Here is a 12,605-nt window from a genome sequence, read left to right as displayed (position 1 = left end):
ACCTTCACTCCAGCTTAAGGTCAGCGTCTGTTTCTACCCTCAAAGTTCATTTATTCTCCCTTTTTCCTAGAGGTGACCATTTTGTATTTAAATCTGTGCAAGCCACATGTTATGGACACATATCTTCGCTTTGTCTTAAATAATTGGTGATTCACAACTGTGTCAACTAATGGGCAGTTGTGTAAAGTGAATTTGTAGGCACTGTGAACAGGGGCCACAGTACAGGTGTAGGTCTGAGGTTTTAGCTTTGAATGGGGGAAGATCAGGACTTCACATATTTAATGCCAAAATAGGTTCTTTGTGATGCAGGAAGGAAATGGTTCCAGCTATAGGGTATGTGTCTTTTTTATATGTACTGTTTTGTTACAGTAGCAGCAAGGTCTGGAAGGGGAGGGAGGAGGAGAAATATCACTGCCAGCCTTTTAATTTTTTCTTTGTTGATCTCAAGGAAAAACGTAAACAATTCTAAATCCTTTTTTGTGAGTGACATATTTAGGGCAGGTAGGCTTGTACATATTTTCATAGTACTGCACACAAACCAGAATCAACTGGAAAAAGATCCCAAGTAACACATGGGCCGTTATCCAGATCACCACCAGCAGCAGTCTGGAAAAGTGACAGTGACAAGAGGAAGTGCTGAAGTGGCAGAATGCATATTTTACTAGTGACCTGGAATCCCAGGACAGAGAGATTACACTATTCCCCCCTGACATGTTATTAAGACACTCACGTAATACAAAAACAAAGCATATGTTATCCCTCTTCAAGCGTGAGTAATCTAAGAATGTTTTAAGAGTAGTGTGCTAGATACATGGGTATTATTTGGTTAGGGCATCTGGGTTCTGCCACAAATCAGGTCCCTACTGCGTATGAGCTGTGTTACCACAACAAACAGATGGTCCCTGCCCCAAAGAGCTTACAAACTAACTCGGGCTAAACTCCTGCAACAAAATCCACATGGCACTTGCTACAAGATCAGGACACAGGTTAGCAAATGTGCCTCTTGCATACGTCTTTGGAACCCTTCGCCCCCGTGCACGCGCGCGCGCACACACACACACACGGTTCAGCAAGTAAAATAGCCAGCAAATTCCCTGAAACTAACTGACAAACTTACCATTTATAATTCTGGCCACTCGCCACAGTCGGAGTAGGATCAATAGTCCAGCCGCTTGAAATTCATGTTCCCGAAACAGAAGGACGACATCGATGATAAACGAAACCACCACCACTATTCCATCCAGGACTTCAAACTTGTGGTGAAAGAATTCCAGGCGATAGACAAATATTTTAAACCCAACTTCCACCAAAAAGAGGGTTACAATAGAAAGGCTCAGGTAGTGAAATACCTGGGAAAAGAATGCCAGGTAGTAAGTAGAAGCCATAGAGCTATTAACATTAGTCTCATGCATGTCCTTCATTATATTAGAAGTACTCCTGCACCTTTGGTTGAACAGCGAATAGGCAAAGTGATTAAATGTGTGTAACAAAAGGATCTTGCTGAAAGAAGAGAAGCCACCAAACATTTGCATAGTATCTCTGGATGGTCTAAGGCCTTACCTAAACTAGGATGTCAGCAGTGTTGTCAGCACATTAGCTAACATGTTTTAAAAGTCTAGTGTAGACAAGGCCTTTAACACAACTCCAGGAGGGACCTCATTTAGTATTACTTCAACCAATTAACATGGGTTAAAACTACAACTGCCTTGTCTTCACTAGGATTGTAACACTGCTTATTTTAACACCAATTAAAAATACACTTTTTTCCTAGTGAAAAAGCAAGTCTTAAGAGAACAATAGTGGATAACGAAGAGCTTGTCTACACTTAAAACACAGCTGCGCTAATGTAGCACTTCCATGAGACTCTGTCTATACAGATAGGAAGGGTTCGTCTGTTGGTGTAGGTAATCCACCTCCCCGAGAGGCAGTAGGTAGGTTGACAGCAGAATTCTTCCATTGACCTGTACACGAGGACTTAAGTCGGCTTAACCACACCGGTTGGAGTGTGGATTTTTCACATCCCTGATCAACATAGTTAAACCAACCTAATTTTCTAGCATAGACCAAGCCTAAGCGTCATCTTCGTTAGTCTGCAGACAAACAGCTATAAGACCTGTGCTGTGTGGAGCAGTCCCAAGAGCAAAGTCTTGTCAGTTTTTACTGCCGCCTTTCAGAACTCTATGGGCAGTCATAAAGCAGACAGAGATCACAGTAATTTCACTCTGCAACTCGGGAAAGCTTTGAGTACCTGTAGAGACAAATGCTACAGAGCAGGACCCAGACCAGAGAGTGGGGAAGTGTAGATTAGTCCGGTCTCAATTGCAGAAGCCAGGGTGCCATCCTTAGGCCCTGCACGGGATCTCCATCTTTTGTAGCCTCCAACTACTACCACTTTGATAGATCTGAGGTTCCCCAATCCCAGTGGCTGCTGGAAGGAAGAATTCTGTGTGTCTGCCTCCCTATCTTGCTATCTGGCTTTGAACTACCGTGGAGGAGAGAGACTGGTTCACTCAGAGATTTGTCTGCATTTTACCTTTGGTGCTATTTCATGTTTGTCTGGGTGGATGATTTTCAAGTCCAGAAGCAATTCAGCGAGCACCAACAAAGCATCCAAAATGACCAAGCAAACAATCAATATCTGTGAGGAGAGGAAAACAGCAGGATAATAAATACTCTGTTTTGTTTAATGTTTGTTTGTCAATTGCCCTAAATAGTGCAAATTCATGCTAAAGTTATCCAGCCTGCATATGTACAATCTTACCAGGACATTCAGCCTGAAAACTAGCAGAGCTATGAAAGCTGCCCTGGATGGCTGATTGGATTGATTGTATTTAGATTAGGCACAAATGGAAACTATCTAAGACCCTAGGTGCCCTCATCACTAATGCAGACAGTTGCTGCAGCGAAAGGAACACTTACCGGTCTCAATGCTGTAATTCCTTACTCATGGAAGCAGTCTCATTAATATCATGTGGATTACTCGCTTTAGTAAGGATTGCAGGATCTGGCCCTTGATTTTCCAGTTTAGATGACTGCCCGCAATAAGTAGTTTATAACTAAATTTGCAAAGTCCTGTTTAAATGTATGAAATTGCTTCATTTACATGTGACCTCGTTTAGTACTGAAAATAAGCAGGTTTCAGAGTAACAGCCGTGTTAGTCTGTATCCGCAAAAAGAAGAACAGGAGTACTTGTGGCACCTTAGAGACTAAGGTGCCACAAGTACTCCTGTTCTTCTTTTTGAAAATAAGCAGAAGTCCCTCCAGGTCAACCAAAGATTTCTCCTTACTCAGCAATGGGAGTTCATTAGGAAATCCCTCCTCACGTAGGAACTCAGGGTGAATTCCCACTCAGCCTTCACCTCACAGAAAGATCAGCATTAGGAGAGCTTTCCATTGCTCAGCAGCTCAGGAAATGCTGTGACCCACTTCAAACTGAGTCATGTTGATTTGAGAAAGAACGTACCAGTTCAGCAGATTCTACAGATCACACAGTACTCGTTCAGCAGATGCTTTGCTGATTTTCACATAGGAGATTATGGGTCTTTTAAAGAGTTATCTGCCCATTCCCCCTTCAGTGTTAGAGTTTATTATTTCTTTTACATCTCTTCTAATTCCATGAATTTGTAATGCAATTGTTTCAACAGGCCTACTTGGGTGAGTCAGGGTTTTTCTTGGCTGCTTGTAACCCTACCTGAAATTTGCGGGAGCTGAAGAGCTTTTTCATCATGTCCTGAAAGGAACGAGGTCTGATTGAGGAATTCATGTTAATCGTTGAATCTTCCGGCTTCTGCCCACCTTCCTCCTCCACCTGCTCTTCCTCCCATTTCTTGTAGTCATTGCCCCACTGCGCGGGGTCATCTCCCACAACAGTGAAGTGTTTCAGATACAGCGACATGGCTCTTGGTTAAGCGAACATTACTCTGCAGAAACACACTATGGGAATACACAAGTCAGAACGTTAGTTCAGCAATGTAAACCACTGCCCTGAAACATCCCAGGAATCTGAATTCCTCCCAAAACACAGCTCAGCAATGCTTTGAAATGGAAAAGCAACAACAGCCTTTTGAATACTTGCATGTGTATCTACTTACAACTCAGGTTTCAGAACCACACTGACATTCAGATCTCTGCGTGTGAGGCTCAACTCAATGGAAACTTATATCTGTTTCATGCTTGATCTCTTCCAATCTTGACAGATTCTTAACCACACCACAAAGATAAGCTGGTTAACACACAGGTCTGCTTTCCCATCTAACAGATGCTTTACTACAGGTATCACATATATTGTATATTGTATCTAGGTTTCCAAATTTGTCCTAGTGCTCCATGAGGCATTAGGGATACTCTCCAAATAAGTTCTCCCACAAGGGTAGTTCACAAGAGTGTGGTCTTATTTTTAGAAGATAGCAAGTAGTTTGTAGGCTAGCATGAAATTGACCTTGTTGATCAAAAATTGCTTAGAGACATTGTCATTTGCTTTGCTTAACATAACCTGCATGTTGTCATAGGGTTGAGGGAAATCAAATATTTTCTCATGCAGACAGATAAGCAGGACAAATAGTGCAAGAAAAAGTAGTCACTTTAAATGCTTTATTTACATCTGTCTCCAAGCAGCACAGTTTTTAGCGGAAACAGGTCTCATGTCTATTTAGGCTTTTGCCTTGGAACCAAACCGTTATTTAACCAAGGCTTTACGCACGTTTTCAGGAACAGATGTATCCTATCAGGCCTCAGTGTATTTCAGTAACTTAAGTTTCTGCCTCTCACTTCTGGGGTACATTTTTCCTGATTGCTCTGTCTGGGGTCTCTGTGCTTTACTGCTTCTAGTGCCGTCTTCTTTCTCCATGCCCTTCACAGGCAAGGATGATTCTCTGGTATCCCCCACAGCACTGACAGTGCCCCAGGACATATTCTCTTTCAGCTCCCAGGGGTTCTGTTAACTGACCTGGACCTGGCTGCTTTACCAGGTGGTGGGTTTAACCCAGAACCTGCTTGTCTGGGTCTTTTCAGGAGAACAAGGAAGAAAGGTTCTGGTGACCAATTTGTGCATTTTCCTTTCCCCAGTATGTTTTGTATCAAAGGTCACTGTTGCAATAGGGGGCATCCATCCACTCCTTCCCTTCCTGCCATATCCTTCTCTGCACCCACTGCCTTAGGGCTGGTTCTGTTGGTGCAACATGGAGAAGCACTTAACTGAGATTACAGTTAAAATAATCATTATTGCATCACTGTTTGTTGTGGGTGTGGACCCACCTTTACCGCAGACCTTAGTGGAATGTAACCTGTCAGCCCTTGAGCTAATCCCTTACAAGAGAATTTGGCAGCCAGAGGGCTACTCCACAGTGCTCTGCTCTCTTTAAGGGATGAGGGGGATCAGGAATCTGCACAAGAAAGACAGCCTGAGTTAACAGACCCACTGCAGGATCTAGGCCATAGGAAGGAAGGGGTTAAATTAACTCCTTTGCCAAGATCCTCTCTGCCGCCCCTGCAGGAACTGGAGTATGAAGTCCAGGCACTCCGGCTCTGATCTTACAAGTGACTGTTTGGCAAATACCCCGGCTAGCACTGAGCGCTGCTGACACCGTTTGCAGGATCGGAGTGTTGCTGCCTTCTGGGGTGGCACAGCAACTTTCACAGGTTATGGGGAAATCATCTCAAGATTTTAGCAGCTGATTTGACAATCAACCTGGATGGTTCCATTCTGCAGCTACCCACATACCTCACTGATACCGCACCCCCCCCCCCCCCTGCCCTTCCACCACCACGGCCAGGGTACCGTACACCCCCCGCCTCTCCATCACCACCACGGCCGGGGTACCATACCCCCCCTGCCCCTCCACCACCACAGCTAGAGTACCGCACCCCCCCAGCCCTCCATCACCACAGCCGGGGTACCGTACACCCCCCGCCCCTCCATCACCACCACGGATGGAGTACCATACACCCCCCTACCCCTCCATCACCAAGGCCAGGGTACCATACCCCCCCAGCCCCTCCACCACAGCCAGGGTACTGCACCTCCCCTGTCCCTCCACCACCACGGCCGGGATACCGTACACCCCCCTGCCTCTCCACCACCATGGATAGGGCACGGTACACCCCCCTACCCCTCCACAACCACGGCCAGGGTACCGTACACACCCCCGCCCCTCCATCACCATGGCTAGGGTACTGTACACCCCCCTGCCCCTCCACCACCCTTGATATAACACTATAGGTAACGTGGGATTTAGGGAAGTTTTTAGAGCCAGGAAGTCCTTTCCCCTGAAGAGGGCAAGGTACCTGGCTCAGCTAATCTGTTTATACTACTTGTCTGAGAATTGTTCCTTGTGTGTTGCCAAACAGCAGGGAGACTAACTAGATACTTCAAAATGTCTAAAAACAAATAATAAAATGACAGAGGTGAAACACCACCACTTATCCCACAACCTAGTGGTGAAAAATAGAAGGCCCAAATTGACCTGCTCATCCATCAAACGGCTGCATTTCCATCAGGCACCAAGTTACTATGACCAACAATGGAAAATTAGTAAAACATGTAACCCAGGGAAGTTAGATGACCTTTATGGAGGATTTCCAATAAGTATTGTTTATCATTAATTTAGGCCTACGAGGAGATTGGCTCTGAGAAGTTAAACTTGATTAGGGTTCTCTAATATTACCGCGCATCGAATGGGTACGGACATCATTCCATTTGTGACAAATGTCGCTATCCTCAGAGCTGAGCAATAACGAGGGTTTGTTTTTAAGAAGCTGGGCTAGGAAAGGTAAAAATTAGGATGTACATGACCCACAGAGAACATATAAGGATAGAAACAATTGGATCTCTTTGGAGCTGGGGCTGTCATTTACCATGACCCTGGATGCAGTGACTGTGACAGAGGGAGAGACTGAGACAGAGAAACACTTTCTACTTCAATGTCCCAAATATGGGGAAGTGCCAGAAAAATATTTCATCAAACAATCAGGAACGATAAAGAGACGTCTCTTCAAAAAGTGACACGGAAGAGCTGTGAGAAAGGAGAAATGGCATCATACGCTGTTGCAATCGGCCACCTGATCAGACCAGACAGCAGTGACTAATGGCCAGAAGGGATCAAACCCCACCACAGTGTGTAGCCGGGGTGGGTTGTACCCACCTGTGACAGATGGCTGAGGGGGATCTTGTCATCTCCCTATGCTTTGGCAATGCTTACGTCATGGATCATGCCAAAGAGTCTCACTGAATTTAATTGAAAACTGTGCTTGTGCAGCACCTACCACAATGGACTCTACCTGGTTGAGGCCTCTGACCACCACATGCTTGTTGAACGGTAACAGTGGATCAGAAACAGAAGTGCAGGAAGATCTAACCATGGCTGTCAAACTTCTCTCAACAAAAATCTAAAGCAAAGACTTGCACATGGCTCATGGTTTTTTTCCAAGTCTCCTGGTTTACATGATTATCTACAACAGGGATGGGCACACTTTTTGGCCCGAGGGCCACATCTGGGTAAGGAAATTGTATAGGGGGGCCATGAATGCTCACGAAATTGGGGGTTGGAGTGCAGGAAGGGGTGAGGGCTTCAGCTGGGGGTGCAGGCTCGGGGGTAGGGCCAGAATTGAGGAGTTCAGGGTGCAGGAGGGGGCTCTGGGCTGGGGCAAGGGGTGGGGTGTGTGTGTGGGGGGGTGAAGGCTCTGGCTGGAGGTGATAGCTCTGGGGTGGGGCTGGGGATGAGGGGTTGTGGGTGCAGGAGGGTGCTCTGGGCTGGAACCGAGGGGTTTGGAGGGTGGGAGGGGGATCAGGGTTGGGGCAGAGGGTTGGAGTGCAGGAGGGGGTCAGGGGTGCAGGCTCCGGGCAGTGCTTACCTCAAGCAGCTCCCAGAAGCCGCGGCATGTTCCCCCTCTGGCTCCTACGCGGAGGCACGGCCAGGTGGCTCTGCACGATGCCCTGTCCACAGGCACCGTCCCAGTAGCTCCCATTGGTTGCGGTTCCCAGCCAATAGGAGCTTGGGGCAGGGGCAGCGTACAGAGCCCCTTGGCTGCCCCTACACGTAGGAGCCGGAGGGGGGACATGCCACTACTTCCAGGAGCCACACAGAGCAGGGCAAGCCCTGGACCCCACTACCCAGGGGGAGCTCAAGAGCCAGATTAAAACATCTGGAGGGCCGGATGTGGCCCCCAGGCTGTAGTTTGCCCACCCCTGATCTATGAGGATGCGGACTTGGGGGGGGGGGGGTGGGGAAAATGAGCAGCACAATCTATCCTAAAATAAATGGGGGAGTGGAGAGCTTCTATGATTCCAGCAACACAGGCAGACTTAGTGCTGGGAATGAAGAACTGCCATACTGGGACAGACCAGTGGTCCAGTTAGCCCAATGCCAGAGCTTCCATGGGGGGGGGTGAACAGAACAGGGCAATTTTGGAGAGATCCACCTGTCTTCCCTTCCTGGCTTCTGGCAGTCAGATGCTTAGGGATGCCCTGAGCATGGGGTCACATCCCTGACCATCTTGGCTAATACCCATTGATGGACCTCTCTTGTACTTTTTGAACCCAATTATACTTTTGGCCTTCACACCATCCTGTGGCAGTAAGTTCCACAAGTTAATTGTGCATTGTGTGAAACTGTCACTATGATGATATCTTATTTTCACCAGGGCTAAGGCCTCCATATTGTACTGAGCAAACTTCAGTTACGGCTTCAGGGATAATCCTGCTTCCTCAAGAATCCTTCAAAAGGTGAAAAGCTATAGGAGAAAGTTCAAGGTAAACACCAGAGTTTCTGTAGCTGCGGAAAGGGAAGACTAAAACTAAATCAGGTTAAGGATCTAATCCAGAAGCCACTGAAGTCAAAGGGAGTCTTTCTATTGCCTTCAGTGGACTTTGGAACAGGCCCTAAACTGGGCTAGAATACCGGCTAGACCAGCCTGTGATGGGATAAGATGGGGGTGCTGCATCTGGTGTTACTTTGTCAACTTTGCTGCTACAGAACATCTTCTGCCCTGCCTTGCAATATAACCTGTAGCCTCTGACTCCCCTTTGGCTGGGAATAAATAGCTCAGTGAATTGCAGTTGAAATCATGTCTTGGAGGACTTTACCCTTTCCAAGTGCTCTCCCTAGCACCTCTCAAGGGCAGCTACAAAGACAGCCTGTGGCTCCAAAAAGCAGGAAAACAAATTTCCCTGACTTTATTATGTGTTGTCTTTTGTTCCATCTCTTTAGCTGATCTTGCATCTTACCAAATGGGCTGAGATCTGCACCAATAAACAAAAGAAAAATCTTATTCCCAGTACTAAAAGAAGAAGAACAAGATTCCTCTTACAGAAGTCAGAATTCTCCTAGTCAAACATTTACCATTTCGTCTTCAGACGTTCACAAGAAGATAGCTCCTGAAATATGGCAGTGGTGTGGTCAATTTTGCAGTCCCTGGGATCATTGGAGATTTCAGATTAAAATGCAAGATGCTGCAGTTCAGTGTTTGGTTTTTGGTCAGGGGGTTATACAGCCTGGAGTGGGTCAGGGTGTCACTGTTTTATTAAAACAATGAGGAATCTGGTGGCACCTTAAAGACTAACAGATATATTTGGGCATAAGCTTTCATGGGTAAAAACCCCACTTCTTCAGATGCATGGAGAGCTCTGGGCTTTTTTACCCACGAAAGCTTATGCCCAAATAAATCTGTTAGTCTTTAAGGTGCCACCGGACTCCTCGTTGTTTTTGTGGATACAGACTAACACGGCTACCCCTCTGATACTGTTTTATTAGCCTCCACTAATCTATGTTAGATACTTATCTGGTTGCCACTGTGAAGAGTTCAGATAGGACTTATTTTCCTAGCACCTCTGTGAGGTACAGCAGTGCTATTACCCCATTTCACACATGGGGAACTGAGCCAGAGAGGCACTATGGGATTAGTCCAAGATCACACAGGGAGTCTATGGCAGGGCAGGAACAGAACAAAAGCCTCCCAAGTCCCAGTCTACTGCTGTATCTACTGGACCATTTCCACCCCTATCGCTAAATGCACATCCTTAGCTTCACTTTCATCAATAGAAATCCAATTAGTAATCTGCCTCGTTGGTTGCTTATTCTGGACTTCCTGGACTCAATTACTCTACCGGGGCCTGAACCCAGTGGAGTCAGTGGGGTGTCCTTCCATTGACTTCAGTGAACCCCATATGAATCAGACAGGTCCACATGGAAAGATCACATCCTGGTCTAAACTTCTCCAGAAACACAGGACATTTGGTTTAGAGTCACGCTGGTCCAAACTTCCCCAAAGGCCTGGGGTGACTGGTTCGGCCTCACTTCTTATATAGACATGCTCAGCTGTTCCATGACATTAAGAGAAGTTCGATACTTACACCCAGCTGCCAAATTAGGAAGTATTGAAGAAATGAAAGTAATGCTATGCCAAAAACAGCCCCATAAAGCCACAAAACAAATGCAAAATGTCATCAGGTGACATATTAAAAAAAAAAAATCAAGTCTCAAATTGTTACAATAAATACACTGCAAACTATGAAATAGTCTTCAAACATGCATGAATCACTGGCAGTGATGTAAAATAAACAGGAGATCCAAGTCTAGTTTACCCACTAACTAGTAAAATTGCTCAATAGTTAGCAATAACCTCTTCCTGTCCACCATCCCTCTTAGGCTTGTCACCCCCTCCCCCCATACACACTTATTTGTTCTCTGTTCACAACTCAGGATTGATTAAAATGGACTGAAAGAATAACATGCTTGAAAGTTTGTGAGAGGTTCTTCCAAAGAGGCTGCTGCCAGCCCCTGCATGAAGATCAAGCATTAAATATTAGATTACACTGCACATTACAGCAGTCTCCCCGTCAGCTTTTTACCACCTGCACCTGGCTAGGAGGAGGTGACTTTTCCTTTAGGATAAGGGCACATGGCCACGGTCGCCCATGCTTTTTGTCACCTCAAGATTAGACTATTGCAACGTGATTGCCGTGGAGCTGCACCTTCAAACCATTTGGGGTTGTGCCTCCCAGCCTGGGCAGACAGAGTCACGCTGGCACTGCTTGAGCTGGTGTGGATGCTACGAGCAGAGCTAGCATCCAGTCTGTCTACCCGGGCTGGGAGGCCCGTTCCCAGCTGCTGCATAGACGTACCCTTGGAGAGTGAAGCTGATGCAAAAGGCAGCAGCTTGCTTGCTGCGAGGGGCTTCTCACAGGAGCAAATGACACCAGGGTTCCGGGATGTGCACTGGCTGCCTGCTGATTATGACCTTTAAAGCCCTAAACGGCCTGGGACCAGCCTTCCCACTCCATAGGGTGACCAGATGTCCCGATTTTATAGGGACAGTCCCGATTTTTGGGTCTTTTTCTTATATAGGCTCCTATTACCCCTCACCCCCGGTCCTGATTTTTCACATTTGCTCTCTGGTCACCCTACCGCTCCATGCCATACCTGCACTCAAACTGGCTCCCTCTTGTTACACAAGAGAAGGGGTGACTGGGAGGGCCTCCAAGACTCTGGAACTTGCTTCCTTCCTTGGTTCAAAATAACCTAGATTTGGCCACTGACCAGGCCCAGTGCAGAAGGCCAGTTTGGGGTGATCTCTGGAGAAAGTGGAGGGGGTGCTTCCTAGACGATGAAGGGGACTGGTGGCTGGCTGAGTGCCTATGGAACTTATTTTAATGCTTCTATTTCATTATATTTACAATTAGCTACATACAGGCACCTGGAGCCGTGGACGGGCATTGTTATTATTTTAAATCTACATATAAATCAATGAAAATAAGGAGCAGGGGCATAACTTGGCGGCTTTTGTTTAGTCCATTGTAGATGGCCTGGGAAGAGCTTGTCTCTCAGCAGGGAGCAGGCTGTCTTGATACAGATGGCATCAGAGCCTCTGCCGCTTGGAGACACTTTCCGCCCCCAGGGGGCGCTATGCAGCGGTTGGTGTGTGGTGCAGAGACCAGAGGCTATGGGGATGGGCTCCCTGAAGAGCCATCACAAGGCCAGACTTCACATGCTCCCCCTCTGTTAGCCCAGGCACTCCGAAGGCACCAGGAGGTAGCGCACAAAGGGAGGCTGTTTGCCCCAAGCACAGACCCAGAGGGGAGGCTGGGCCAGTGCCCCCCCCAGCCAGGCAGCCTGCCCAGCGCCTCCCCTGCCGGAGATCTGCCCCGTCCCCGTCCCCGGCCCGCCGGTGCCCCCGGAGGGGCTGGTCTGTTGGACTCATTAAGTCTCTCGGCTCCCGGCTCAGGCCAGGGAAAGCAGCAGCCCCGGCGCCCGCCCGCTCAGCGACCCGCGTTCCCCGCCAGGCAGAGCCCGGCGCCCCACGCCCCGGCCGGAGAGCTGAGCCCCGCTGCGGGACCCGGGGCATCTCGCCCGCCCGGAGCCCCGGCCCGGTGCAGCAGAGGCAGGGGCCGCCCAGAGCCCGCCCGCCCGCGGAGCGCCAGGAAAAGCCAGTCCCGCGCCAGGCAGAGCGGTACCGTGTCTCCGGGCTGCCCGCGTCCGCCCGCCGAGCTCCGGAGCGAGCCGAGCTGAGCTCTCCGCCGCCCCGGGGCTGCCACTGGCAGTAACCCTGCGCCGGATGCGTGGCCTCCCTCCACCCCTTCCCCCTCATTGGTGCAAGCCAGAGAGTGGAGAAA

The 12,605-nt window shown here is 48.0% G+C and overlaps 1 protein-coding gene across 1 annotated transcript in view; it reads right to left on the bottom strand.

Moving 5' to 3' along the window:
* HVCN1 (hydrogen voltage gated channel 1) overlaps positions 1–12,605 on the bottom strand; it is a 14,783-nt gene extending 2,178 nt beyond the window's left edge. Inside the window, exons 1-4 of the mRNA XM_034790987.1 lie at positions 12,447–12,605; positions 3,693–3,934; positions 2,534–2,638; positions 1,118–1,349 (exon numbers count right to left, since the gene is read on the bottom strand). Coding sequence (XP_034646878.1) covers positions 1,118–1,349; positions 2,534–2,638; positions 3,693–3,896 — 541 coding nt within the window. The 5' untranslated portion in view covers positions 3,897–3,934; positions 12,447–12,605. The remainder of the gene's footprint in view (positions 1–1,117; positions 1,350–2,533; positions 2,639–3,692; positions 3,935–12,446) is intronic.

Source organism: Trachemys scripta, chromosome 15 (assembly GCF_013100865.1).
Source record: "Trachemys scripta elegans isolate TJP31775 chromosome 15, CAS_Tse_1.0, whole genome shotgun sequence".
Lineage (NCBI taxonomy): Eukaryota > Metazoa > Chordata > Testudines > Emydidae > Trachemys > Trachemys scripta.
This window is presented reverse-complemented; position numbering and strand designations above follow the sequence as displayed.